The sequence below is a fragment of the Podarcis cretensis genome, assembly GCF_951804945.1.
Source record: "Podarcis cretensis genome assembly, chromosome: 16".
In the NCBI taxonomy this organism is placed as follows: domain Eukaryota; kingdom Metazoa; phylum Chordata; class Lepidosauria; order Squamata; family Lacertidae; genus Podarcis; species Podarcis cretensis.
In genome coordinates, this window is record NC_137186.1 from 30,554,904 (window position 1) to 30,582,054 (window position 27,151).

The 27,151-nt window shown below is 43.4% G+C and overlaps 1 protein-coding gene across 1 annotated transcript; it reads left to right on the forward strand.

Annotated features, from left to right (window-relative positions):
• Window positions 1–1,430: 1,430 nt before the first annotated feature.
• On the forward strand, window positions 1,431–26,288 carry UBE2L3 (ubiquitin conjugating enzyme E2 L3). Its single transcript, XM_079957304.1, has 4 exons — window positions 1,431–1,566; window positions 17,450–17,545; window positions 21,649–21,835; window positions 22,736–26,288. Exons 1-4 carry the CDS (start codon window positions 1,540–1,542, stop codon window positions 22,888–22,890), a joined length of 465 nt encoding a protein of 154 aa, XP_079813430.1. The 5' UTR covers window positions 1,431–1,539; the 3' UTR covers window positions 22,891–26,288.
• Window positions 26,289–27,151: the final 863 nt, after the last annotated feature.

Consider the following 27,151-nt stretch of genomic DNA (forward strand, 5'->3'; position numbering starts at 1 on the left):
TGGAGTACATAAGAGCATCTTCATCAAGTGTGTGTACTGCAGGGGTGTCAACTTGAATAAAATATTGGGGGGGGAGTAATCTGAGCCATGCATAATTTATCAAAAGACACGGCACACACACACCATGTGAATGGCAACACTGCCAACTTTGGGGGTGCCTGGCCCCCTCACATATTTTATTGGGGTTGGCCCCTATACCGTCGTACCTCGGTTCTCGAACACCCTGGAACTCGTACGTTTCTGTTCCCGGACAATCGAAAACCGGAAGTGAGAGTTCCAGTTTTCGAACGTTCTTTTGGAAGCCAAACGTCCGATGGGGCTTCTGATTGGCTGCAGGAGCTTCCTGCAGCCAATCAGAAGCCACACTTTGGAAGTCGAACTCATTTTGGAAGTCGAACGGACTTTCGGAACGTTTGACTTCCAAAGTACAACTGTATTTATTTGCTCAATAAAATGTCTACACTGCTTGATTGTTAAAAAAAGGAATTCCTCAAAAGCGGTTTACGAAAATGGCGAAACCTGAGGGGGGGGGGGAAATAAATAAATATCGCAGCCATGCTTTGAAACATACAAAAAGTTTTGGGAATTATAGGGACAGAACTACCCAAACTGTATAGAAATCTATTCATGTATGCTACTACAGCGGCAAGAATGTTACTTGCTCAAAAATGAAAGAAGTCCCAGCAAAAGAAGAACAGATACCAAAACTTATGGAATATGCAGAAATGGCGAAACTTACCGGGGGAAAAGAAACCAATATAACTTTTTTTATGAATAAAAGAATGAAAACCGTTTACTGAATATTTACAAACTGTAAACAGATAAGAATATCGGCAGGATTCTTGCAATAACCTGCAGTTTTATAAGAGCATACGTGTAAAACAGATGAATCCCTGAGCAAATTAAGTTAATTTGGAATATGCAGGAAAATATATAAAAAATAATAATTAAGGAGCTGCAGGAAGGAGTTCTGAAAGGTTAAAAGGACTGTAAAATTTGTGATGTCAAATGGTATGTTGTTATTTAGTGTTTCGTTGTTACCAGGGTATGGTATTGGTCGGTGTCGGTTTTTTATGCAGTATGTTTTTTATGTAGTATGTAAATCGTTCTGCAAAAAGCTTTAATAATTTTTTTTGAAAAACACGACTGTAAAATTATGGAAACGTATAAAATTGAAAATCAAGAATAAAATAATAATAATAATAATAATAATAATAATAATAATAATACATACATACATACATACAGTTGAAATTCCCCAAACTTGGAAATTCCAAAATCATGCCCCTGCGTTATCTATTGGCAGGAGGTGCCTGCCCCATTATAACCCCCTCAAGTGGCGCGGGGGGGGCCCGACTCCCTCCCCCCCCCAAACGACGCCTCCCCCTCCCCTCCCCCCCCGGGCACCTTCTCCTCCTCCCCCCTCCCCCCTTCCCGCCCGGCGCGTGTCAACTCCAGGAAGCGCAGGGTCTATGTAGCCGCCTCGTCCGCAGCCGCCGCCGCCGCCATGCATTGTGGGGCAGCGGCAGCAGATCCAAGATGGCGGCCAGCAGGAGGCTGATGAAGGTAACATCCGAGAGCTCGCCCGCCGGGCAGGGCCGGGGCGGGGTGGGGAGCGGCGGGAGGCTCTTGGCGGGCCGGGCGGAGGAGGAGAGCGGTCCCTTCCCGGCTCCCCAAGCCCCCGCTCCCCCGCTTTCCCCTTTCCCCCCCGGCTCGGGCCGCCGGAGCCGCTTCCGCTTCGCTCTTCCCTCTCTCTTTTTTCGCCTCCTCCGCCGGCGCCTGAGGGAAGCGTAGGCCTCGGCTCCCGAGAGCGCCTCGGGAAGGGGCTGGAGGCCGGCGGCGGCGGCGGCAGCGGCTTCTCCTCCGCCTCTTCCCTCCTCACACCGGCGGCCCCGGCCCGAGAAAGGGCTCCCGCGGTGACTAAGCAAAGGGCGGGATGGCGGCGGCGGCGGCCTCCTCCTCCTCCTCCTCGCTCCGGGCAACCCGCGTCCATTGGGGCGTCTCCGGGTTGGGGGAGCTCGGCGGCCCCTCCGTCCAAGCCAGCCCACACCACTCGCCGGGGAGGAGGGAAGGCGGCGAGCCCGGACCCCGCTTCGGATTCGGGGCGGAGTGTCGCCGGGAGTGGGAGGAGGTGGGTGGTGGCTTCCGACGCTACAAAAGAGGAGACTCTTTCGAAGTCGGTCCTTTGTGGGAACTGTGGAGGGAGGGGGGGGGGAGGAATAAAGAATAAATCGTTATTTTTGATCCAGTAGGCCGTGTGGGGTGGATCTCTCTTTTCCTTTTTAAAATAAGAATGGAAATTCTTCCACGTTTCTCGCCATCTCCCACTCTTTGAGTAATCTGAAAACGGGTTCAAAAGTCACTTCAGGTGGGGATGGCTTTGCCGCCTCCTTCATTTTTTCCCCCCTTTTCCCGCGGCCTTCCTTCAAAAAGCCTTCAGATCTTCCAAAGTTTCCTTCTTCAGGCACGGGATCAAAGCGGTGGCTTTTTATTTGGTTCTGGGGTTATGTAAGGAAGGAGATCTCTCCCCCCCCCCCGCAAGGATGGGCAACAAAAGAGGATGGGGGGGGGGGGAGCTTTGGAAAGCATGTGCCACAATAAGGGCTTGGCGTATACTTGGGAGTAAGTGTGACTACGTCAAGTGAGTTTGCAGCCCAAATCGGTTAGGCCTTTTAAGATGACACATATCCTGTGAATTAGTTTCGTTTTGCCCCGACAACGGATTAACACTGTACTAGTCCAGAGGAGGCTATCTTGTTCCCCTGGAGTGATACAGTCATATCTAGGATGAGAGAGTGACGTTTGCTCCACAGCCTTCATAAACACAGATTAAAAGCTGTTCTGCATATGCATCATCAGTTTTTGCGTCACTATTAACGCATTCCTTTCTCTAACTCGTATAGTTTTGCAGCTGTTGTAGCATGACAGATTGTATTATAATTGCGCTGCAATATTTGACGAAAAAGGTGCCCCTGATGAATTTATCACAAGTTCATCAAATTCCCATTAGTGGCAAGCTTCATCATAGAAGAGGCATTTCTCATTTTGTCTTTCACAGGAGGGAATGCCTCTTCTAAGATACCTGTCATGAGTAAAAGTTGGTTTTGTTTTGCTTAAGAGATTCTTAATCATAAACCTGAAGGAGCGTATCCACCCCCCTCATTCAGCCCAGACACGGAGGTCCAGTGCTGAGGGCCTCCTGGCAGTTCCCTTACTGCAAGAAATGAGGTTACAGGGAACCAGGCAGAGGGCCTTCTTGGTAGTGGTGCCTGCCCTGTGGAATGCCCTCCCACCAGATGTCAAAGAAATAAAACACCTATCTGACGTTTAGAAGACATCTGAAGGCAGCCCTGTTTAGGGAAGTTTTTAATGACTGATGTTTTAATGTATTTTTAAAATGTTGTTGGAAGCTGCCCAGAGTGGCTTGTAAATAATAAGTTGTTGTTGTTGTTGTTGTTCTGTGCATATGTAATTAGTTATATGGCATTTAGTCAATGAACTATGTTTATAATTGGGTACAGGCATAGTAAGGTTGCTTTCTAATTTATTTGGTGAGTAAAGTTTACTGTCCAGAACTTGGGAAATGTGTGAACAATTGAATAAATGATGTCATTGAAATTGTTTTAATTCTTCTTAGGTGCTGACTGGGAACAGATTTCACTTGGGAAGCTCTTACAACCATATATAAATCCTAACAGTTTTACCATTTGTGTAGTCAGTTTTTACTGTCAGCATGGCTTTAAGCTTATGTGTAAAGCAAAAGTTGGGGTGGGTTCTTGTTTCAAGAAATAACCTGTTCTTTTAATTAAAAAAAAAAAAAAAACTTAAATCCACTCTCTCTGTATTGATATGCCAGAAATAATAGTATTGTACTTTTAGAGGAAGATTGAACCGCCCTGAGGTATACGGGTCTAGGGTGGTATACAAGTTCAACAAATAATTATAATAAGAGTAACTATTTTTCCTTGTCATCCCACCTGCACCACCCATCGGTCCTTAAACCAGTTATTTGCATGTTTTTGACTAATAGTATGCAGTTCCTAAAAAGTTTAAGAGGCAAATATATGAATAGTGACCAGTCTGCACAGGAGAGAGTGCAGGACTTTCAGTGTGTTTTCTGGGCCCATACCTATGCTGGTAGGATTTACACACATAATTATAATATTGGTGTTTTAGACCTGTAGAGATTGTAACTAGAGCTGTAGTTCTCAAGCCGTTTGCTGCATATGGTAAATAAGTAATTTTGGACAAAATATAACATGCAGCTCTCCAGCATGGTCCTGATGCTGTCTACCAGGATGGGCAAATTCTTGCCCTAGGACTGCTTGCAGCCTTCGGCCTAAGTGTAGGTGTGTGATGAACCTGGAAAGAGATGTGGAAACTGGGGTGGGGATATGCTTAAATGAATGGAGCAATGAAAGGAGAGGGGAAGAAATCTCTCTTGTCAGTGATTATTTCAGGCCTCTTGCAAAAGAGATCTATCTCCTCTTAACCCCCTAGCTGGTAGCACACTAGATGGAGAGGAAAAGGAGGAGAGAGAAGGGTGTGGCGGAAAGATGGAATGAATAACATAGGCCTTGCTCAAAACTGGTTGTGGCCCTTTACACTCCTGACAGGTGGCCCTCAGTGGATTACCCCTAAGGGAACATGGCCTTTGACAGTAAAAAAGGTTCCCTTCCCTTGCTGTAAGCCTGAGCTACTGATGTTAATAAATAAATGTACAGAATGCTTCCACAGCATGTATATACATTTGTGTGTTAATCTTCCCTCACCGCCCATGCATATCTGTTTGCTATAGCAAAGGAGGTGGTGTAATCAGCATTTCCTTCTGAAGAAGGCCAAGAAAGGACATTATTCTTTATTGAAAAGGAAAGTGAAACTTTCATACTTATATCTGAAATGTTCCCCTCCAGGGTCTGTTCTTTGCTTAGTCTACTTCTCAGTTTAATAATATTTGCTGAATGAAGCACGGACTAAAAACGTAGTTTTAACCTAAGTTGCTTTTAATCTATATACTCTATTAGAAGTTATTAGTAAATTGCCAATTATATTCCTCACTGGTTCTGAAACTTAAACATGGCTCATTTAATGTTGATTTCAGTGAGAGCTTCACAGAATAATAATTATCAGGTACCGTATTTTGTATCTGAGCCATGAACCACTTTGTCCATAACGAACCCCTCCTTTATGTTTATTTAATTCTACTTGTATTTACCACTACTAGTCTGATACTGGGTTTTGATCTAAAATAAAGTTTCCATAATATGAGATAGCATCATGGCAGCGTAAAGCAGTAGAAATTCTGGGGACTGTGTGTCCTTTTCTTGACTGGCTTCTGTAATTTGTCATTCCCTCTCTTTTTAACTTGGTGGGCTACAGGTTCCACAACCCTGAATTAGATCTTGGCATATAGAAGAGAATTAGCATTTTACAAAAGTAAATGTTGAATCTGAAAGAAAAGAAAATATTACAATAAACTTCCTGTCTGTTACAAGAGTTATCTTATATACACTCTTTTATATAGTATTTTGAATCAGACAGTTACTGATGAACTACTAAGAACTATCTACAGAAACTGAAATAACTGGAATTTATTGGAAAGCAGAGATTCTCAGGCCTTGTCATAGCAAACATTTCCCCATGGTTAAATATTTTTAAGATAATTTAAATAGGGTGATTACATATGCAGACAGTTAGGTGGTTGACAGAAGTAAGTAAATGGAATATAAATGTTAAGAATTGCCTTTTAGAGCATTTCCAGAATATATTTTAGTAGAAGGGGTGGGGAATCTGTGGCACCCCAGATGTTGTTGGACCTCCAGCTTCCATCATTCTTTGCCATTGGCCATTCTGGCTGCAGTTAATGCTGCCTGGGTAATACTCCTGCTTTAAACAGTGAGTGGACATCTGAAACCTGGTTTTACATGGAATCTAGAGCTCTCTCCTCAAGTTTGTACTTGTGTTTAGAAGTTAATTCATTTTCTGAACACTAAATGGAAGTGGAGTCATCATTTCCCACCCTACCCTAGAGTAAGCTCATCCATTGCTATTTCAATAGCTTCATGGCAGGCGATTGTCTTAAGTACAGCTTGTGTCTGTTGGAAGTGGTCTGTAACTGGTGGTAAGCCAGACACACCTCTGAAGTTTTGAATGTTTTTATTGTCTTCCATAAACACGGTTTTAACAATGAGTCTGTAAGTGACTGTGGAGGCCAGTTCTGGATCCACACGTCCTTCCACAGTGGGGACATTGGTTTCCGGACGGGAGTTGATCACAGTGTGGATTTGCCAAGCATGCCTTCCTCTTGGCACATTTCTCCCTTGCGTCCTGAGTTTGAGTGTCTTCAAAGGCCATGACACCTTTGGTAAAGGCTGCTCTCCAACTGGAGTGCTTGCAGGCCATTGTTTTCCAGTTGTCAGTGTTTATACTACCTTTTTAAAGATTTGCCTTGAGACAGTCTTTAAACCTCCTTTGTTGACCACCAGCATTACGCTTTCCATTTTTAAGTTCGGAATAGAGTAGTTGCTTTGGAAGACGATCATCAGGCATCCGCACAACATGTTAAAACTGTATTATGGAAGACAATCTTACTTGGCTACGAGTGATCGCCAAAGAAGAAGAAGAGTGTTTATTTTTCTTGGAGGTGTTGCTCATGCCAAACTAGGCTGCCACTCAGCAGCAATTCCAGTACCATAGGTTTTTTATGTTTGTTTTTTGCCGATGAGGCTGTTCTGCTCAGTGTTCAAAATTAGCCAGGCACCAGGTGCATTATGCACCTAACTATCAGACTCTTCTGACCAAGTAAAGATGCCTGGAGGTGCATGCCTGGGGATCATTGGATCTGGACTATTTTCACATACTAATACCACATCCTGTATAATTCTATCAGTTATATTTAATCTGCACAACTGGAATCAATTTCTGGAACCAAAAGGCTTTTTCTGTGCAGCCTGGGTAGGAGCAGTCATCAATAAGAAAAAGAGGAAGGAATAGGCCAAAAGGAATAGTTCTCAAAGCTCTTAACCTAGCTCAAGGTTGTCATCTGAACTAGCCAGATGTTTAACTGAGAATCAATCACACTCAGTCCATCATTTGAAAAATAAGGCTTTAGAGCTCTCTTGCCCCCAAATGGCAGCTAGACATCCCATTTTGGTGACTGTAACTTTGGTTTCAGGAGCCATTTGGCGCCTAGCTTATATACCTGAGTTTCCAGCACAGGTTCTGTTAAGTAATAGCATCTTTTCACATGCGGATTGGGCAACCATTTTTGCCACAACTTTCTTTAAATGCTTTAATACTCCCCCCACTCCCACCTTAGCTCTGCACTTACACTCAGTCTTGGTGTGCTGTCGCACCCTGATTTAAAATAAACTAAAAATGATAGGATATCTTGACTATTATCTGAGGACTAGATGGCATGTTATTGCTTTTGACTAACAAAAGTGTAGTTGGGTCATGCACTCCCTGATCTGTCTGTATGAACTCTAATTCTCATACAATATATGTAGTGTTTTACAAATAATATTTCCTTCTCTTGTATTATGGATTTAACTAGTAATTTATATCTCGGTACCAAGAGAGAGTAATTGAAATCTATACCATAGAATTTTGATGACTTGAATGTAGAGCATGGGTTCAGATAGAGGCTAACTAAAGCTATGACAAAATACTGGCCTTTCTGTTTTCAAAGCGGCTGCCTCGTTGGTTGATTCTGTTCTAGTACAGAGTATGACCAAATGTGGCCTCCGGTGTCCCAGTCAAACAGCTGCCAAAGCAGGCTCAAACTCCTGTTTCTAATACAACACAGTAACCCTTTACATTTGGGGGCAAATGGGCCAGCACGGTTCAGCTTTGTCAAATGTCATTTTACCAGGATGTAAATAAAAAAATGGTATCTTCTCCCAGAAATGACAGAGGTAGGATAATTCATATAGAAAATTTATTTGTTAATACGTCAGTGTAAGAGCAGGGAAAGCAGCAATATGCCTAATGCTGTTTTACTAAACATTTCTTCAAACTATTTATTTATTTAGTATGCAATCATTTCCCCATAAAAATTGTTTGAAGTGCACCTGAGACCATCTGCACAAGAGTGTGGTGGTGTTCAGTAAACATAAATTGCCAATGTAAAAGGGCTGGTAGTGGCCTTGTTTCATTCCTTAAAAAGCTGTTCTGTGCTGAAGGTCATGGGCAAGTCCCAGCATAGCAGTGTCGTTTGGCCACTGTTTTGCTATTGGTGGAGTCCTTCTGTCCAATTCTGCGAGCCACTGTCTCAGTGTTGTGTGTACTGATACCATACTGTGTCATTAGCATGTTAAAATCTGTACATTGTCCTAGTTCGGGCATGCAGCAAACCCCCACATGGCGGTGTGGGGCTAATGCAGGGCTGCTGCAGAGCTCATAAGAAGGTACTCCTTGCGTTTTCTGTGCATAAACACCCAAATTCCTTTAAAGTGCTGCCACCATCATGGGAGTTGAAATGACCCCTCCAGAGCACTTCCATGAGAACCTTTTTGTTTCTGTTTCTCATGGAAATGAAATGGACCGCTTTATGTTGGTGGAAGATACAAATTTATAGAAGATTCTTGGCTGTATGAAACCATGTACCGTATTTTTCACACCATAGGGCGCACTGGACGATAGGGCGCACCCAGTTTTTAGGGGGGGAAATCAAGGAAAAAAATATTCCCCCCCCCAGCCCCAAAGAGCAGCGTACAGGCTGCACGCAACCTCTCCCTGCCGGAGAGGTTGCGCGCAGCTATGGAAGAAGGCAAGGCAGCGAGCGGGATGGATCCCGCTCGCTGCTTTGCCTTCCCCTTTAGCCCCGTGCAGCCTCTCCTTGCCGGAGAGGTTGTGCGCAGCTATGGAAGAAGGCAAGGCAGTGAGCGGGATGGATCCTGCTCGCTGCTTTGCCTTCCCCTTTAGCCCCCTGCAGCCTCTCCCTCCTGGGAGAGGCTGCGTGGGGCTAAAGAATCCATAGCCCCGTGCAGCCTCTCCTTGCGGAGGGGTTGCGCGCAGCTATGGAGCAAGGCAAGGCAGCAAGCGGGATGGATCCCGCTCACTGTTTTGGCTTCCCCTTTAGCCCCGTGCAGCCTCTCCTTGCCAGGAGACGCTGCGCAGGGCTAAAGAAGCCATAGCCCAGTGCAGCTTCTCCCTGCCGGAGGGGTTGCGCGCGGCTATGGCAGAAGCCTGCATTCGCTCCATAGGACGCACACACATTTCCCCTCAATTTTTGGAGGGGAAAAACTGCATCCAATAGAGCGAAAAATACGGTATATTACCAGTTAAAGTTGGTGAAATGAAAGGAACTGCCCCATGTTTACAGCAAATCATTTTGTGGCATTAAAATGACACCAGCTCCTTAGGGAAATAAGTTTTTAAAAAAGTTTTTTTAAAACCCAAATTGTGATTTTCACTTTTTAAATTTGGAGTGTTCAGAAACATTGAAATGTTAACACAGTTGTCTTCAAATTTCTGCCTGAAAGGCAAGGAAATAGCAAGCAGGTTGATTTTAAAAAGTTTTTGCTTGAACAGCTACATAGTCAAACATTTACTCAGCTGAACTCCTGCATAAACTAACAGCGGCAAACACTCCCATGAAACTAACTTGGAGCATTTGTATTCAGATCTTTTGTAAATGAGCTGTTGACTCATCAAGCTATTTATGTTTTTGCTAGTAACTTTTTCCTGTTTTAAAAAAATCGGATATGTGTGTGTTTCGTTCGATACTTTGATGTGGTGGTACTGCACCAAGCAACTGGGCACAAGCTCACTAATATAAATATATAATAGTATGTTTAATTGTTTTTTAACAATTCTCCCCATGTTTTTATCTGTTCTTATTTTTATATGTAAGCCGCCTTGTGTTCCTGTCAGGGAAAAAGGCAGGAGATATATATGTCGTGTAGACCATAATGCTGGGACATGTTTGGGTAAAAACAATGAGTTTAAAACTTATAGATTAGATGGAGAGTGCTGGTCCATATATTCTTTTCTAACTTTATTTTCAGCTAAATTTTTACTGCCAGATACACCACTGAACACATTATTTGAAAGCAAATAATATAATTGCATGTAGTGAGGAGTTTCAACAGGTCATTGTTTGCTGTGACACCCCCCCCCCCCCGTTCATTGTTTTAGCCCATCCTTAACGTTAGCAAATGTGCTGTTTTTAAATATGCATGCCAGCACGAATTAACATTCAAATTTATGCAAAGTTAGATGGGCGTAGTAATATATGTCTGTGTCTCATTTGAAAATGCATTTGCATGGTTACTGCCACTGGGGGGCTCTGGAGTTAACAGCGACGTCATTGTTCTGAATACTCTCATCAATATCAGACAGTATCCTGACATATTATAGTTCCAAGATAGCCATATTGGAATTATATGCCTAGTTAGGAAGCTGCCTAATACCAAGTCAGACCCACTGATCCATCTAGCTTAGTGTTGTCTACACTGACTGGCAGTGGCTCTGCAGGGCTTCTGACAGGGAGTCCATACAATATTCAGAACAGGGAATAGAATTCCTCCCCTCCCCACCAATAAAATAGAGGATCAAATTTTAATTGCAATAACTTGAGACTTAACTCCTTTTTGTGGAGAGGGAGAGGATATTCTGAATCACTTCTTATTGGGAGTAGCAACATATGGCCTCCAAGCTGCAAGCAGCTTCCAGTCATTTCCTTGTCTCTTCTTAGAATCTCACTTTTTTCTCTTTCTTTATTTCTTTGTTTGATGAAAGAGTCTCATTAGATTGAAGGCTGAGATTATGATTGATTTGTGTATTTAAGGTTTAGAAGCAAGAATGCAAAGTTAGAGCTTCCAGTGTGTTTTAAATCTAAATGTGTGCTATCATTTTGAATATTTGAGCATAGTAATACTAGTTGGTGGGTGGAGATTCATTCTTTAAGATATGCTGCAGGATTTGTCTCCTGAAAAGGAAATGATGGGCAAAGTGCAGAGTGAAAGGTACATGAGTGATTTCAGCAAAGGAGGTTGAAGTGTTTTAATGGTAAAGATTACAAGCAATACTATATGCTGGATTCCCATCATATTGTCACTCAGCATTGTTGAACTTCTGCTTCTCTTTTAAAATTGCCCAATTTCCTCAAAAGGGACTGTTAGCATCCATTGCTAGCTAGCTGCTTCCTTCTGATTTGTGACATATTTTCCCCATGAAACTTCCAGAAGAGCATGTTGCCAATGCCGGAATCGTGTCAACAGCAGACAACATTGCAAGTGGTGTAGGAATGGTTAACAGACAGAAAGAAATGTGGCGGTATGTTGTTGTTGTTTGTTTTAAAAGCCACCAACTATTGAAAATTCAGTATGAAGCCAGAGAGACAATAATATGTGATCCATGTTGCCATTATTCAGAAGTCGAGGGGCTTCAAAATGAAATGAAATAATGAATTTCAAAATGGAGATTAAGCAAATAAAAATGGGTTACCGTACGAAACTTGGCAGAGGCCTGGGTTCCACACCACCAATTTATCGCATGTGGGTAGGTGGGAATCGCTGGTGGTGTGGAGGTGCCAACTTCTAAACAAAACAAAACTTTGCTATGGAATCCCAGTACCACCCTTCCTCATCTTGCCTGCCAAAATCCCTTCACCATTCCCAGTGTTTCCTCTTTGGATCTGAGCATCTTCCCCGGACCTTTCAACTCCTCTTTGATCACCCTCTTACATGCCAAAGTAGCTGTTTCCCCAAATCCTGACTGCTGCCCCAGATTTCACTGCTATATTCCATTCTTCATTATCACTGCCACTGATTCTATGCTCCTTTCTGTTTCACAGAAATGCGAGCAAATGGGACACTTTATACAGTCATTGTGGCTTGTGCTACTAATTTGTATCAGAAAGGGGAAAGGGTGGTGCCCTCGTGGCCATTAGTAGGTCAGCCCCTTTTATGCTACTGAAGGCATTGCTTCCTATCTCTGAAGATGGTTCAGTAAGATGTGGGAAGTCTGCTGTCTGCCTTTGGGATACCATGGGTGAGCTCTCGTTGCTCTGTCCCAGCTCCTGCCAACCTAGCAGTTTGAAAGCATGCTAGTGCAAGTAGATAAATAGGTACCACTCCGGCGGGAAGGTAAACTGCGTTTCTGTGCGCTCTGGTTTCTGTCATGGTGTTCCGTTGTGCCAGAAGCGGCTTAGTCATGCTGGCCACATGACCTGGAAAACTATGCAGACAAATGCCGGCTCCCTCAGCCTGAAAGTGAGATGAGTGCCACAACCCCATAGTCACCTTTGACCGGACTTAACCGTCCAGGTGTCCTTTACCTTTTTTTACCTTTAATCTTCCCCAATATGACCACTCTGGCTTGGGTTAAATAGGAGTTTTAATTGAAAACACCTGGAGGGCATCAGGTTGTGGAAGGCCAGACCTACAGATTGCATTCTGACAACCAGGAGTCCCCCTTTCCTGTTCATTTTCAGTGTGAGCCTTGCCCATATATGTTTTTAAATATATATACATGCACAGCCCAAGTGCTGAGTGAACTTTTAATAGCCAAGTGTGAACAACTGAGCAGATACCATATCTGAAGACCCTCCTGATTTTCTTTACAAACAGCTGGGCTGCCTTTTTCAGTGCCCTTATGTGTCTTATTGAGACCCTCTTATGGTCTGCACTAGCTTGTTTACTGCCAGGCCGGAGGCCTTGCAATGTTACATATCTTGACAGTGCTTCAGACAAAACTCTGTACGTAGTCATAGCTATATTGATAGGCTATCAAAAGACATAATGTTAAATGTGTGCACTACAGTGGTACCTAGGGTTACATACGCTTCAGGTTACAGGCTCCGCTAACCCAGAAATAGTACCTCGGGTTAAGAACTTTGCTTCAGGATGAGAACAGAAATCCTGCTCCAGCGGCAGCAGGAGGCCCCATTAGCTAAAGTGGTGCTTCAGGTTAAGAACAGTTTCAGGTTAAGAACAGACCTCCAGAACGAATTAAGTACTTAACCTGAGGTACCACTGTATAATGTTTCATTCACATTAAATAGTAGTATGGAACCACATCTCCTTAAATATCATTTTTTGTTAGCTTTTTCTAATCTGTTCCAATTAGGAAGACTTTTAAATACATTTTGATTCAGAATGGCTAATTGGTTTAGGATAAGGGAGGTGGAGACTATTTGTATTTGAGTTTCAGCTATGAGAAGCTGCTCTCTTAAAGTAACCGCTTAAAACTGAACCAATTGCTTTTTCTTACAAAGAACTAGGGGAAAACATCTTTGTTGATCATTGCATGGCACAATAGATTTTGTACCTACTTTATAGCTTGTTGCTAAGGGCCAGGGGCTGGGCAGACTGCCACAGGTGTCATCCACTGACAGATCTGGGTGACTGTGACTCATTTTTTGTGCTTAATAGCAGTCTGATCTCTTCACTTGGTTCTTTCAGTACTGTAAACTAGGACTGGCCAGCCTGTGGTCTCGCAAATGTTGAAGGTTTTTAACTCCCATCAATCCCAGCCTGTGGCCAGGGATAATGAGAGTTGTAGTCAAACATCTGGTAGGCTTTAGGTTCCCTAAGCCTGCTGTAAGCATTTGACCATTTCATGGGCCTTTACCTTCAGTCTCATAGAGAACACTGCTGAGTAACGATTACCAGACCTTTCTTCTGGTTGAGATTTTGTACTTCCTTGTGGGGCAAGAGTCAGGTAGAAAAGGGCAGTTGTATAAGAAAGGAGACAGGCAGATCAAAACAGAAAGGAAACCTGAAAGGGAATAGATCCTTTGAGTATTCCAGCTAGCACCTGTCTGCAAAAGCCTACCATATTTTTATGATTGCAGCAATCAGTTTATGATCAGCAAATAGGCTCGTTTGAAGAAATCTGTGATTATAATCTGGCATTTTTTTCTTTGGTGATTTGAATTAACCTTGATACTAACAGAGTAGCTAGTTTCTATACTAAGGGAAGTGATTAGTCACACTAAAGGAGAGACTCAACAAAAACCTGTTGCCTAAGTTTCGCATTCCATTGGCTGTTTCCTGCTTGTTTTATGTTTATTTCCATAGGTGTACAATAAGCTATTTGCAGAGTGCCATGTCAGATTGTACTGAGCTTTGCACAGTTTTAGCAGTTTACTGAGACATTTTAAAAATAACTATACATTGAGCCTTACAATGGACTTCCATCAGAGTACTTTTTCATTTCATGGGAATGCAGCAAAAGTTGCAGTTATTTTTTTGTTATTGTGTGGGTACATCATGACAGTAGGCACCAGTGATAAATCCAGGTGGATCAGGCTTTTTTTAAAAAAAAGTCCTGGTCAGTCACCTTATATCTGCTAATGGTTGGCTTTGTTGTAAATACAACAGGGAGGACTATAGCTCAGTAGCCGAGCCTAATGCTTGCATGTAAAAGTCGTTGGTTCAATGCTTGCCTTCTCTTGTGTGTCACGCTCTTCAGTTTGTATCCTTGCCTTCTCTTGTGTGTCACGCTCTTCAATTTGTAAGTCTGAAGGCGAGGACTGTGTTACTACTGATCATTGTAAGCTGCTCCGAGAGCCTTTTCAGTTAAAAGAGTGTGGTAAGGTAAAGGTAAAGGTACCCCTGCCCGTATGGGCCAGTCTTGACAGACTCTAGGGTTGTGCGCCCATTTCAGTCAAGAGGCCAGGGGCCAGCGCTGTCCGGAGACACTTCCGGGTCACGTGGCCAGCGTGACGAAGCTGCTCTGGCGAGCCAGAGCCGCACACGGAAATGCCGTTTACCTTCCCGCTAGTAAGCGGTCCCTATTTATCTACTTGCACCCGGGGGTGCTTTCGAACTGCTAGGTTGGCAGGCGCTGGGACCGAACGACGGGAGCGCACCCTGCCGCGGGGATTCGAACCGCTGACCTTTCGATCGGCAAGCCCTAGGCGCTGAGGCTTTTACCCACAGCGCCACCCGTGTCCCAAAAGAGTGTGGTAAAATGCATTAAATAAAAGCAAAGTGTTCTCACGACTTTCAGGTAGGCTATTGCTAGGGCGGCCTGGCCAGTTTTCAAGGGAAATAAATTCTCCTTGACTACATACACAAACTGTATCTCCTTAGGGAAGGGGAAGTCAGTGGACCACATGCTTTTGCTTCTGTAGAATCAGTCTGAATGCTTTCTGCATGGGATCTCATTTTGTCCTTCCCATTTTACTGATGTGAGGGCTTCTTGCATGGATGAGTCTTGCCAGGTGAATAGTTTATTTTGGGAAGGCCTGTTGTGATGAAGTTTGAGAATCTTTTTCAGTGCTCTTTGTCCCCTTTGTTCATATAAGTATGGATAGCATGTCTTTCCATAATGCCAGTTTCTATTTATATACAATTATTATTTGCTGGCATCTTTGGGTTTTGACAGTATAGCCAGTGTTTGCCTTTTCTTTGCTGTTCCTATGTGTTCTACTTGGGATCAGTGGAGAAACACCATACCAGGTCTGTTTACCTTTAGCTTTCAGCAAGTTTACAAGAAGTAAAGTATTATTGCTATGGCAATAGCAATAGCTGTGACCTACCGTAGTTAAAGGAATGCGGGTGGCGCTGCGGTCTAAACCACAGAGCCTAGGGCTTGACAATCAGAAGGTTGGCGGTTTGAATCCCCGCGACGGGGTGATCTCCTGTTGCTTGCTCCCAGCTCCTGCCAACCTAGCAGTTCAAAAGCACGTCAAAGTGCAATTAGATAAATTGTTACCGCTCCAGCGGAAAGGTAAACGGTGTTTTGGTGCGCTGCTCTGGTTTGCCAGAAGCGGCTTAGTCATGCTGGCCACATGACCCAGAAGCTGTATGTCGGCTTCCTCGGCCAATAAAGCGAGATGAGTGCCGCAACCCCAGAGTCGTCCGCGACTGGACCTAACGGTCAGGGGTCCCTTTACCTTACCATAGCTAAGTTTGCACCTGTCTCTTCGTGATGAAACTTCCCAGTCAGTGTACCTGCTACTAGATTATGGCACGACATCATAAGTAAGCCGGCACACTGGGGCAACTTAAGTATGACGGCATTTCAAAATTTCTTCAACCCAGTTCAGAGGACCTGTGCTCTCTAGCAGTGTTAGAAACTGAGGTATGAAAGCTAGGAGTTAAATGGCACCTTAAACCTAGGTTATGGGCGCAACAATAGGTGCACTTTTTAAATAAAGAATAGAAAGCTGAAAATGAATGAACTGCAGCTAAAATCTTATGTTCATTTCCCACATGGTCTAGTCCTCATCTGAAGACAGCAGAAAACAAAGCCATGCTTCCCTTGCCCCCCTCCCTGATATTCTTAAGAGGGTCTCTTCAGAGAGTGGCTGGAAGTGAGGAGGCAGAAAAAGGCCCTCCTTTCCTTCCACTGTGCAGTTTTAATCTGAAATCTTAGGTGCAGGACTGCGCCCAGAGCTCAGAAACTGCTCGCACTAATGAAATTCCCTGTCACAAAATGCACCTAGAGCAATGGGAGTTTTGAACGCTGTTCTCAAGACCCGAACATGCAGGGGATAACATTGGAGAATGAAATAGCAGTGCTGGTTCGTCAGAATGTTGGCATTGCTGAGTAACACTCTTGTGCAATACCTCTGGATTAAACATTTTTTGAAAAACAAATGCAAATGAAAGTTGCCTCCCTTCCCAAACCATAAACTTCCCTGTTGCCCAGCAGGGCTGAATGAGGTGGTCTCATTCACGCCAGGATGATATTCCTAGGGGACTTCAATATCCACACAGAAGATACTGAGCCAGCTAGAGACTTCATGGTCTCCGTGACAATTATGCATCTCTCTAAAATGCTCATTGGTCCAACACATCAGGCAGGAGACGCCTTTGATGTAGTCTTTGCCCCAAGTGATATGAGGAATGGACTGTCCTCTGAGACTGATGGAACCTGATGTGTTCTCTAGGGTTTTTTTTTTTCTCTCTCTCTCTTGGTGTGTATAAATCATAATTTATTTATTTATTACTTTTTTAACAAACACTGTCCCCCTTTTTCATTACAAAAAATTTCTAAAAATGGGTTACAATTGCAATATGTTAAATTAATTATTTAATAACTGCATTGGTTTAAAACAGTCAAACCTGCTCAATAGTAATCTTCATCTCTTGGCTTTGGCCTTAAGGTAATATACTGCAGTATGCTGATATAATTCTGACATATGCTTGGTTCTTCTATGGATTACTGCATTTGGGGTATGTGAAGCACTTTCAAGTCTCAGTAATTTTAGTGGGAGTACCTGCTGAAGTCTTTCTCATTGAAAATAGTGGGACTGAAAGTACATTATTTTTATCAGTAGTGGTATTTATTTTATTTTATGTCTGGCACAAATTAGAGAAACATAAACAAAACTTACTCTCAGCATAGCCATGAAATCAGCAGTTGATTCATTTTTCAATCCCCATCTACTTAATACGAAAGGAAAAAAGTAATGTGTGTTTTCCTAAACTGTTAACTGTTTTCTGGCTTTTCTTTCTAACATTCTTTTTTTGTTATTCTTGATTTGTAGGAGCTTGAAGAAATCCGCAAATGTGGAATGAAGAACTTCCGTAATATCCAAGTTGATGAAGCTAACTTATTGACTTGGCAAGGGCTTATTGTTCCTGTGAGTGTGAAAGCAGCTTCTTTTCCAAAAGCACTACTGAGGTCATTTGTACCTGGTGATAATAATAAAAAATAATAATTTTATTATTATTACCCCATCCATCTAGCTGGGTTTCCCCAGCCACTCTAGGCAGCTCTCAGCATATATAAGAACATAGTAAAACATCAAACATTAAAAACTTCCTGATACAGGACTCCCTTCAGGTGTCTTATAATAAAAGTCAGATAGTTGTTTATATCCTTGACATCTGAAGGGAGGGTGTTCCACAGGGAGGGTGCCACTACCAAGAAGGCCCTCTGCCTGATTCCCTTTAACCTCACTTCTCGCAGTGGGGGAACCAGCAGAGGACCTTTGGAGGAGGACCTTAGTGTTCAGGCTGAACAATGTGGGAGGAGACGCTCCTTCAGGTATACTGGGCCAAGGCCATTTGGGCTTTAAAGGTCAGCACCATCACTTTGAATTGTGCTTGGAAACGTACTGGGAGGCAATGAAGATCCTTTTGGACTTATGTGGTCCAGGCAGCCACTTCCAGTCACCAGTCTAGCTGCCACGTTCTTGATTAGTTGTAGTTTCCGGGTCGCCTTCAAAGGTAGCCCCACATAGTCAGTAGTCAAAGCGGGAGATAACCAGAGGATGCACCACTTGTGACAGTCTACAGGCAGGTAGGGTCTCAACTGGCGTGCTAGGTGGAGCTGGTAGACCACTGCCCTGGACACAGAATTGACCTGCACCTCCATGGACAGCTGTGAGTCCAAAATGACTCCTAGGCTGTGCACCTGATCCTTCAGTTACTCCATTCATGACCAGGGAGTCCCCCATACCTGCCCGCCCCCTGTCCCCCCGAAACAGTCCTTCTATCTTGTCAGGAATCAGCCTCAATCTGTTAGCTGCCATCCATCCTCCAACCACCTTCAGACACTCACACAGGACCTTCACTTGTTCAGATTTGAAGGAGAGGTAGAACTGGGTATCATCCACATACTGGTGAACGCCCAGCCCAAACCCCCTGATCTCTCCCAGCAGCTTCATATAGATGTTAAAAAGCATGGGAGAGGACCCGAGCCCTGAGGCACCCCACAAGTGAGAGCCCAGGGGTCTGAACACTCCCCCGCAACACCACTTCTGGATGCAGCCCAGAAGGAAGGAGAGTGCTCCCAGCTCCCAACTCCTCTGGATGGTCCAGAAGGATGTCATGATCGGTTGTGTCTGAGGCCACTGAGAGATCCAGCAGGACCAGGAAACAGCTTTTACCTTGGTCCCTGGCCCACCAGAGATCATTGACCAGCACAACCGCAGTTTCAGTCCCATGATGAGGCTTGAATCCCGATTGAAAGGGATCCACATGGTCCACATCCTCCAGGTGTGCCTGGAGTTCTTCAGCAACCACTCACTCAATCACCTTGCCCAAGAATGGACGATTTGAGACTGGGCGATAGTTGGCCATATTGGCCAGGTCCAATTTTTTTTTAAAAGAAGCGGTTTAATAACCCGTCCACATCCTCAGAGGTAACAGATTGGAATTGATCCCACGCAACTTGACCAGACAGGACTCTAGCGCTTTCCCGCCCTGGCCTCACTACCACAGCGGAACCTACCTCTTTCCGAATCTGAGTGACTTTATCTGCAAAAAACTTTGCAGAATCATTGCAGGAGATCTTGGGTTCTTCACCAGACCCCGATAATGAAGGTGGTTCTGTTAGATTTCGGACCACCTAAAGAAGTCTCCTGCTGTTTTCTGCAGATGCAAAAGAGGTGGCGAAGAAGGTTCTCTTCGCCATCGCTTTCACCACTTAGTAGGCTCGAAGTTGAGCTCTAACCCGTGTTCGGTCCGATTGGATAGTTGCTCAATGAAAGCAACAACAAATGACTGTTCCTGCTTAAAATTAGGCTGCCAAAATGAAGAAAGCCTACCAGGAAAGGACATGTGGGGATAAGCGGTGAGCTCAATCTCATCCTGCTTCTAAAAACATCCCTAAGCTTTGTGTATCTTCAGAGGCACCCTGTTCTTCTGCCTTCCCATCTTTTGCATTGATAAACTTGATGTCTAGCCGCTCCTGCCTTAGAGGCAGGATGGCTAGAATTTTAAAGGTTACTGAATCTATGAGCACACAGTTGGTATGGATCCAAAAGAGTGGGGATTTTCCAAGATGTTTTCCTTTGTGCAGTAAGCCTCCCTCCATCCCTTGGTTTCAGTTGTGATTTGCCATGTGGCGTTCTCAGTCAGCAACACAAGCACCTAAGCCTCTTGGGTGGTGCAGGCCATTCCAAGTGCTGGCCATTGGATTCGCCTCCTTGAAGAGATGTTCCTGCGTAATTTTTAATCCCTCCCCTCCCATTTTTAAATGATCTCAAACTGCGTTTGCCTTCTGGTTCCTTGCAGCCACTGTTTCCATGGATTCATTAGTTCATTTGTTCTTTTAACTGGTGTTGCTCTTGAATGCAGGTTTCCTTACTGAATTTTAAACTTCAGCTTTAGGGAAAGTTTGGTTTTTAACACGATGTTTCAGACCAGTGAGGCGCAAAAATGGCAGCTAGCTTTTGTGTCTATTGAGTGCCACGCGACCTAGGCACCCAGCTCTTTCCCTGATGCTTTTACAGTGGTGCCCCGCAAGACGAAAAACCCGCTAGACGAAAGGGTTTTCCGTTTTGGAGGTGCTTCGCAAAACGAATTTCCCTATGGGCTTGCTTCGCAAGACGAAATGTCTTGTGAGTTTTTCCGACTTTTTCCCCCTTCCCCCCCTTTTTCTAAGCTGCTAAGCCGCTTATCAGCTGATCCGCTAAGCTGATAAGCCGCTAATAGCGCTAATCCGCTAAGCCGTCAATGGGCTTGCTTCGCAAGAAGAAAAAACCGCTAGACGAAGAGAATCGTGGAACAGATTCTTTTCGTCTTGCGAGGCACCACTGTATTTCCTGGTAGAGAGAACGCTGTTATTGCAGCAGCGTCAGGGGATGAGGCAGAGAGCGTGAGCTAGGAGTGATCAACAGGGAGAGAAGCAGGAGGGGAGAGGAGTAGAAAGAGCCAGGAGGCATATATTGAGTGAGCCAGAGGGACAGCATGGTGTGGGTGTACTATGAGCAGGGAGAAGGCTTGAAGTGAAGGAGGGTAAGATGCACTAGAGGGATGCTCGTTACACAAACCACACATCATAGAATGGAAGCATGTGGAATTGTGCCTTTCGTTCTTGTTTTTGAACTGCAAGGGTATTCGATACACAAGTCGGATTTATGGGGTGCTGGTCCTGTTCCCACTCACTGAAGAACTGGCCTTTGAAGGAAAAGGTATTTGGGCTGTTCTGTAGCGGCACCCCAGAAATCTGATCTATAGAATATCCTTTTTGAAGGCTTGACAGGGAGTGACTACCTTTTAGACACCAACCAAAAGCTGTTCTAATCCCCAGGTCATTCAATGGATAATTGGCGACTCATTGCTGCTGTTGGATTTTTGCTGTTTTTTTTTTTGTTTGTTTATCCCTCCCATCCTCGCTGCTATTATATTTTGATTATGTATTTGTTTGTTATTGAAAATGAGGTTTTATCATGGTAAGTCAGTGGGGGAAATAAATGTGTCCTTGGGTGGGGAAAAGAGAGCTTCAGTGATAGCCAGGAAGGCAAGTCTAAAAGTGGGTCAAGCTACATGTGACGGAATAGAGGGGCATGGAAATTCTCCATTCCCACACTTAAAGCTTTCCTTGGAGAGAGGCAGCAGTGGTGGTGTTTATTCATTGACAGCAAGTTGCTTTGAAAAGCCTTTCTGTTGACACCCCCCCCCCAGCCTGCAGTTCTGTTGCTGGTTTGTTTTAGCAAGCCACAGCTTTTAGAGTTCAATACAAATCTCCCAAGTACCAGTTCATTCTGCAAAACACTGTCCTGCATGTTGCTTCTAGTAGCCGAATTCATCACTAGACTCCTCCTTATCAGCCTTTGGCATCTTTTCTGTGACACATAACACAACTCCTGGTATATTGATTTTGAATCATTCATATATTAATGTTTATATGAATGAAAACATTATAGCCACAGTTCTGAAGCCAACATTTTGTGGGTGATTCCTCTGAAATCTACCTGTCCCGTATTGAACTGTTCTCAATATCTTCTCATTCCAGGACAATCCTCCGTACGACAAGGGTGCGTTCAGAATCGAAATCAACTTTCCAGCAGAGTATCCATTCAAACCTCCCAAGATTACATTTAAAACAAAGATCTATCACCCTAACATCGATGAAAAGGGGCAGGTTTGTTTGCCAGTAATTAGTGCTGAAAACTGGAAGCCAGCCACCAAAACTGATCAAGGTAAGACTTCCAGCAGATGGCCATGGTTTCTCTCAGACTAATTTATATTTTTAGTGGGAATTTAAGTAGAGTTAACTGTAAAAGGTTTTGTTTAATGAGGGCTTTAGTTCTAATCTTCAGGGGGTGGGATGCAGCCACCACAAGGGATGGCATACAACATCTGACCGTAAACCCTCATAAAACATTGGCTGTACCGTGGTTAGACTTTGACAGCAGCAGTTCTGTAATAATAATAATTTATTATTTCTACCCCGCCCATCTGGCTGGGTTTCCCCAGCCACTCTGGGCGGCTTCCAACAGAACACTAAAATACAATAACCTATTAAACATTAAAAGCTTCCCTAAACGGGGCTGCCTTCCGGTGTCTTCTAAAAGTTTGATAGTTATTTTTCTCTTTGACATCTAATAATAATAATAATTTATCATAATGTACAAACTCTTTATTGAAATCTGGGTGAAAGAAAAAAGGAACTGCAAAGTAAACCTGGGAAAAGGACACTATCGCTGTACAGTCATGAGATTAATTCCCTATTTTCTCATAAGTTGGTCAGAAATACAAGCAGACATTGGACCCTTTTGGATGCAATAACGCCAGCTTGCCAAACCATTGCTGAGCAAGCCCAGAATGATTGTCAGGTTCACACTCTCCTCCCTTCGTGTTTCAGCTTCAATCCATCGGTGTTTAGGGCTGCAGTTTGAAAGTTCAACTTCTCATGGGATTTAATAGCTTTGTTTATGTGGTATTAGTAGCGCCTTTAGCGGGCGGCCATGGGCGATTGAAAACCTCTGCTTGTTTAAAAGTAAAAAAACCAATAGGCTTGGGTGTACTGAAATACTCTTTCCCCCCCAACCCGGCTCTCACACATCAATACTGACATCTTCCGTGCTTTCTTTCGGCAGTAATCCAGTCCCTCATAGCACTGGTGAACGACCCCCAGCCCGAGCACCCACTTCGGGCCGACCTAGCCGAAGAATACTCTAAGGACCGTAAAAAATTCTGTAAGAACGCTGAAGAGTTTACAAAGAAATATGGTGAAAAGCGACCAGTGGACTAAAAAAAAAAAAAAAACCTGACAGAGTTGATGTCAGCCATGTGTGATAGAAGATCTGGAGCAGTGCATTTCAGACACACCACAAAGCAGGACTCTATGGGAAATTGACAAGTGCCACCTCTCGGTGTTAACTTGTGGCTGTTACTAACTTTCTACAGTTTCTTAATCAAAAGTGGGCTAGGTAACCTGTAAAGAAAGGATTAAAAATTTAAGATGTTCTAGTTCTGCTTTCTTTGTTTAAAATCACTGCTTCAATATACTTTTAAAGGATGCTGTTTCTCTTTTTTTTTTCCTTGTCAGAATTTATCAAAAATATCGTAGACTTATAATCTGCCCTTAAAAGTTCAAAAGGTTGTGGCTGTTATTTCTTATTTTCCTTACAATTCCTTCCTCCCACATTTAAGTTTTCCCCCTTGTCCTTCCCTCTCCCCACCCAAAAAAAAACCCCACCCCAAAGAAACAAAACCCCACCATCGCACTGATGTCTTAGCAAAATTATCTTGTTGTCCTGGCAAAAAAAAAGAAAAGAAAGAGTTGAATGTTTGGCAGTTTTGCTTCCTTTATCCCTCTTTAAAATGTTGCACTGTGCTTTATGGAACTTGGTCTCAAGTTTCTCTTAACTCCAGTTTGTAACATAATAAAATCTACCACGTGTACTCCGTAAAATAATCAGAACCGAGCCTAGATCTCGTGTAAATTCGGCTGATGTGATTACAATAATGTTTATTAAATGGGGAACTCCAAGCTTTGTGTGCATGAGTGAATTACAGTATGACTTAAGTCCTGTTTCTGAGAAATTTTTGATACAGGATTTTCTGTAGCAAAAAGGAATAGTGGGATGTGATGATTTTTTTTTAAAGATTTATTTTACACTTTTATTCTTAGTATCTATGCAGACTATTAGATGATTTAATTATTCGGAACAGCATTGCAATGGGGAAATTTGCAAATTAGGGACCAAGAGGTACCAAAATGGAGGGGAGGAAAACAAAGTTCCCCCAGCCAACCCCCGCTTTTTCGGGAGGGTTACAGAAGTAAAACGTCATGCAGTGTTAATTTCAGAAAACAAATTGCTAGTCATTGAACACAGTTTCCATCTAATTACCCCTCTCCTGTGGAATTTAGCTTCCCGTAATGATGGATTGTCTGATTGTTACTGGAGACACAAGAAATTCCTGTTCAGCAGTAAGTGGCCAGGGCATACTGCCATTCATAAAATTCTTACGCGAAATTCGCCGTTCTAAAATTGAGCTGTAATCATTTTCAGGGGTCAGCCAAACTTAAATGTATTTCTTTTTTTCTTTTTTAATCCCAGGCATTTCTTCTCAAGTAAGGTGAAGTTCTACCCCCTTATAACTTGAAACAACACCCTTCCGGTTTCATTTTTAGTGTTTTAAAGTTTAGGATACCGTAAGATGCGATCTAGCCATGTGACCAAAAGTGGCTTCTGAGCTGCTGAGTTTTAAACGCCTGGTTCGAGTGAGCATTTGGACCCCCATCCCTGTGGAAACTTAGTAGAGCGCAAGTAGAACATATCATATTCTATTTTGCAGGAACTTGCATTAGTAAACCTTTCCATGCCCAGGTGGGTAATTGTAAGGAGTTTGGAAGTAGGGCTTTGCCTTTGCTACATTTTAGGGCTAACGTACGTCAAGGGAGCAGTAGAGTAACCTTTTGGATTTTTAATGTTTTGTGTATACCCCTCTCTTCCCTCCTCCTCCCCCGCTCCCAACTTTTGATTTCAAACCGTAAAAGATTGACAGCCAAGTACCTCTCTGTTGAAAAGTAAAAAAAAAAACAAAAAAAAGTTTTTTCTTTTATAAGTTGGGATATGAAGCATCTCTGTTTTAAGTGTTCTTAGACAAAATTCTTTGGTAGGCGATTAAAGTAAAACAAAAAACAAAAAAACTACCTTTTACTTAATGGACACTTGCATTTCCTTAAGTGTGTGTGTTCAGGCTTGGTGACCAGCACTGTCTATTTACCAAAATCTCCACAATTTTTTTGTGTCTTCATTTGCAGAAAGTTGGTACTGACTTTGTTTCATTCACGCTCACGCAGATTCAAAATAAACAAAAAAAATGCCAAATTTCACCTGTCAAGCTGAAGTGTATGTAAATCCTGCATCGCCAGCGCTTCTCACTTGAGCCCCGTTGGGTTTTCACTGCCAGTCGCATCCGTTAGCATGGTTAGCCCCCTAGTTCCGTACACGCACAGCTCTCATGTTATCCGTCACTCTTGTTAATGTTGCTAGTGAGAATATATAGCTTTTCAATTGTAAACTTCTCAGGTCAAAACTGCCTATATGTGAACTGGTGCTCTCTGAAAAAGGCCTGTATTGTTCAAGGAGCCGCTGTTGACAATCCCCACCTTTGTGCTGCTCTGGTGTTGCTTCCTATTACACCTAGGAATGGAGGCATGCCTGTTTTTGACCTCTCGTCTTGAGATCAGGCAATGTATAACAGTTCTTCGTTTGAGAGGCTAGTTCGCATGCTAGAAATGGATCTGTCCTGAGAGATGCATTGGTGCAGAAAATGTTAACACACGACCCAGAACCTCTGCAGGCGCAGACATTGTCTTACGACAGCAGTTTCTGCAGGCACAGCGATGCACATTTTACTTTAGGTTCCCCAGTTACGGAAATTGTTTCTGCAATTGCATTCAGTGGCTTGCTCTCTCAGGCAAGGCTTCCCACTCTCCCCTAGAACAGCTGGGCCGCATCTGATGGAAGAAAATTCAAAACACGTGAGAACCGGAAGGCTTCAGATCCTGCTGCTACTTCTTTAGTTACAAGATTATCCCGCTTGCCTTCAGCTGTGCCTCTCAATAGAGCCCACAAACTCCTGCCAATCAGCAAGGAAGAGTTTTTGTAGGTGCATAAAGCGGATGGTCAGGTGGGCTTCTTGCAAAGGGGTCTCCCATTTCTCTTAAGAGGAGGGCCTCAGTGGCTAAGGCCAATTCTTGCAGCACTGCACGCAGTCCAGAGATTCTTCCCTTCCCACTCGACCCCAGTCCCTAAAAGCTGAGAAATGGTCTTCTTACTCCTGGATATTAAGAGGTTCATAAGGACAGGAGTTAGAGGGAAGTGGGAGCCTGCAAATCCAAGGCCCATTTCTTTTACACACAGTTGTGGGGTGGGGGTTGCACCGGCCAACAAGACTGCCCCCCATACACCGTAGAGCAGTGTAATTTGAGGCATGCATGAAAGAAGAGTACAATGGCGATGCAATGTCAACTCAGGCGTTCACACTTTTTTCTTCTGGTTCTGTCTGGTTCTTCAAACAAAGCTGAATTCTAAACTTGTCGTTTTGAGATCCAAGTCTACACCACCTTTTCTTGTATTGGTCTAGGCTTTCTTGCAATTCCATTTTGCTACCCTGAATAAAAATGCTCTCAAAGGCTTTGTGGCATGGCTTACTTCCCTTGCATTTATTATTATTATTATTTTTAACATAGGCTTTTCGGTCTTGGTGTTAGGTTTGTTAAAACTTTTCCACCAAGCAAACGTTAAGCTAAAGTCCTTCTATTTCCTCCCCTCCCTGTGCAACAATTCAATGTTAATATCCTTTCAAAGGTGTATGAAGAGAGGGTGGGAAGAATACTCTGTGTCTGTCTGGGTTAAATTCTAATGCCCTCTATCCTGTTGTCATACGAGGTTTCATTTTGTAACATGAATACGTAAATGCCACAAATATTCCTGTAGCACCTTTTAAGACCATTACAAGACAAAAGTTCATGGAGAAGAAGATAGCACGTCATCAGATAGAGAAAAGGTTATAGCTCAGTGACTGAGCACCTTCTTCTAAATAATGATTATTATTTCAATGTAGATAGTCTCAGGAGACTTTCTAAAACCCTGGAGAGGTACTGCCAGCAGGTGTAGGCAATATTGAGCTAGATGGACCAATTGTCTGAATCAATAAAAACAGCTTCACATGCTTCTAGATGTGGGAAGAGTTAATATCAGTTCATCCACAGAGGCATGATTGAAAAGGAAAGGTGAAATATCTTTGTAAACTGGGTTATGCTGGGGCTTTTGATGACTACCGTGCTCGCAACAAGCAAAAACTGGCTACCTGTTCCCTAACATGAATTCTACTATTTATTTTTATTTCTCAGAGGAGCCTGAAACAGTGTAGACGGGTCTCTTCCCCTTCCTTCTCACGGCATCTTTGTGATGCAGGGAGGGATAGAGAACCAGAAAGCTTTCTAGTTAGGGCAACAGAATAATAATAATAAAAAAATTTATTTATATCCTGCCCTC

Excerpts from the sequence above, each read along its gene's own strand:
- UBE2L3 (XM_079957304.1), top strand. The coding sequence starts at position 1,540 with ATGGCGGCCAGCAGGAGGCTGATGAAG. Across the intron at positions 1,567-17,449 it reads CCAGCAGGAGGCTGATGAAG|GAGCTTGAAGAAATCCGCAA; the intron begins GTAACATCCGAG and ends CTTGATTTGTAG. Across the intron at positions 17,546-21,648 it reads GGCAAGGGCTTATTGTTCCT|GACAATCCTCCGTACGACAA; the intron begins GTGAGTGTGAAA and ends TTCTCATTCCAG.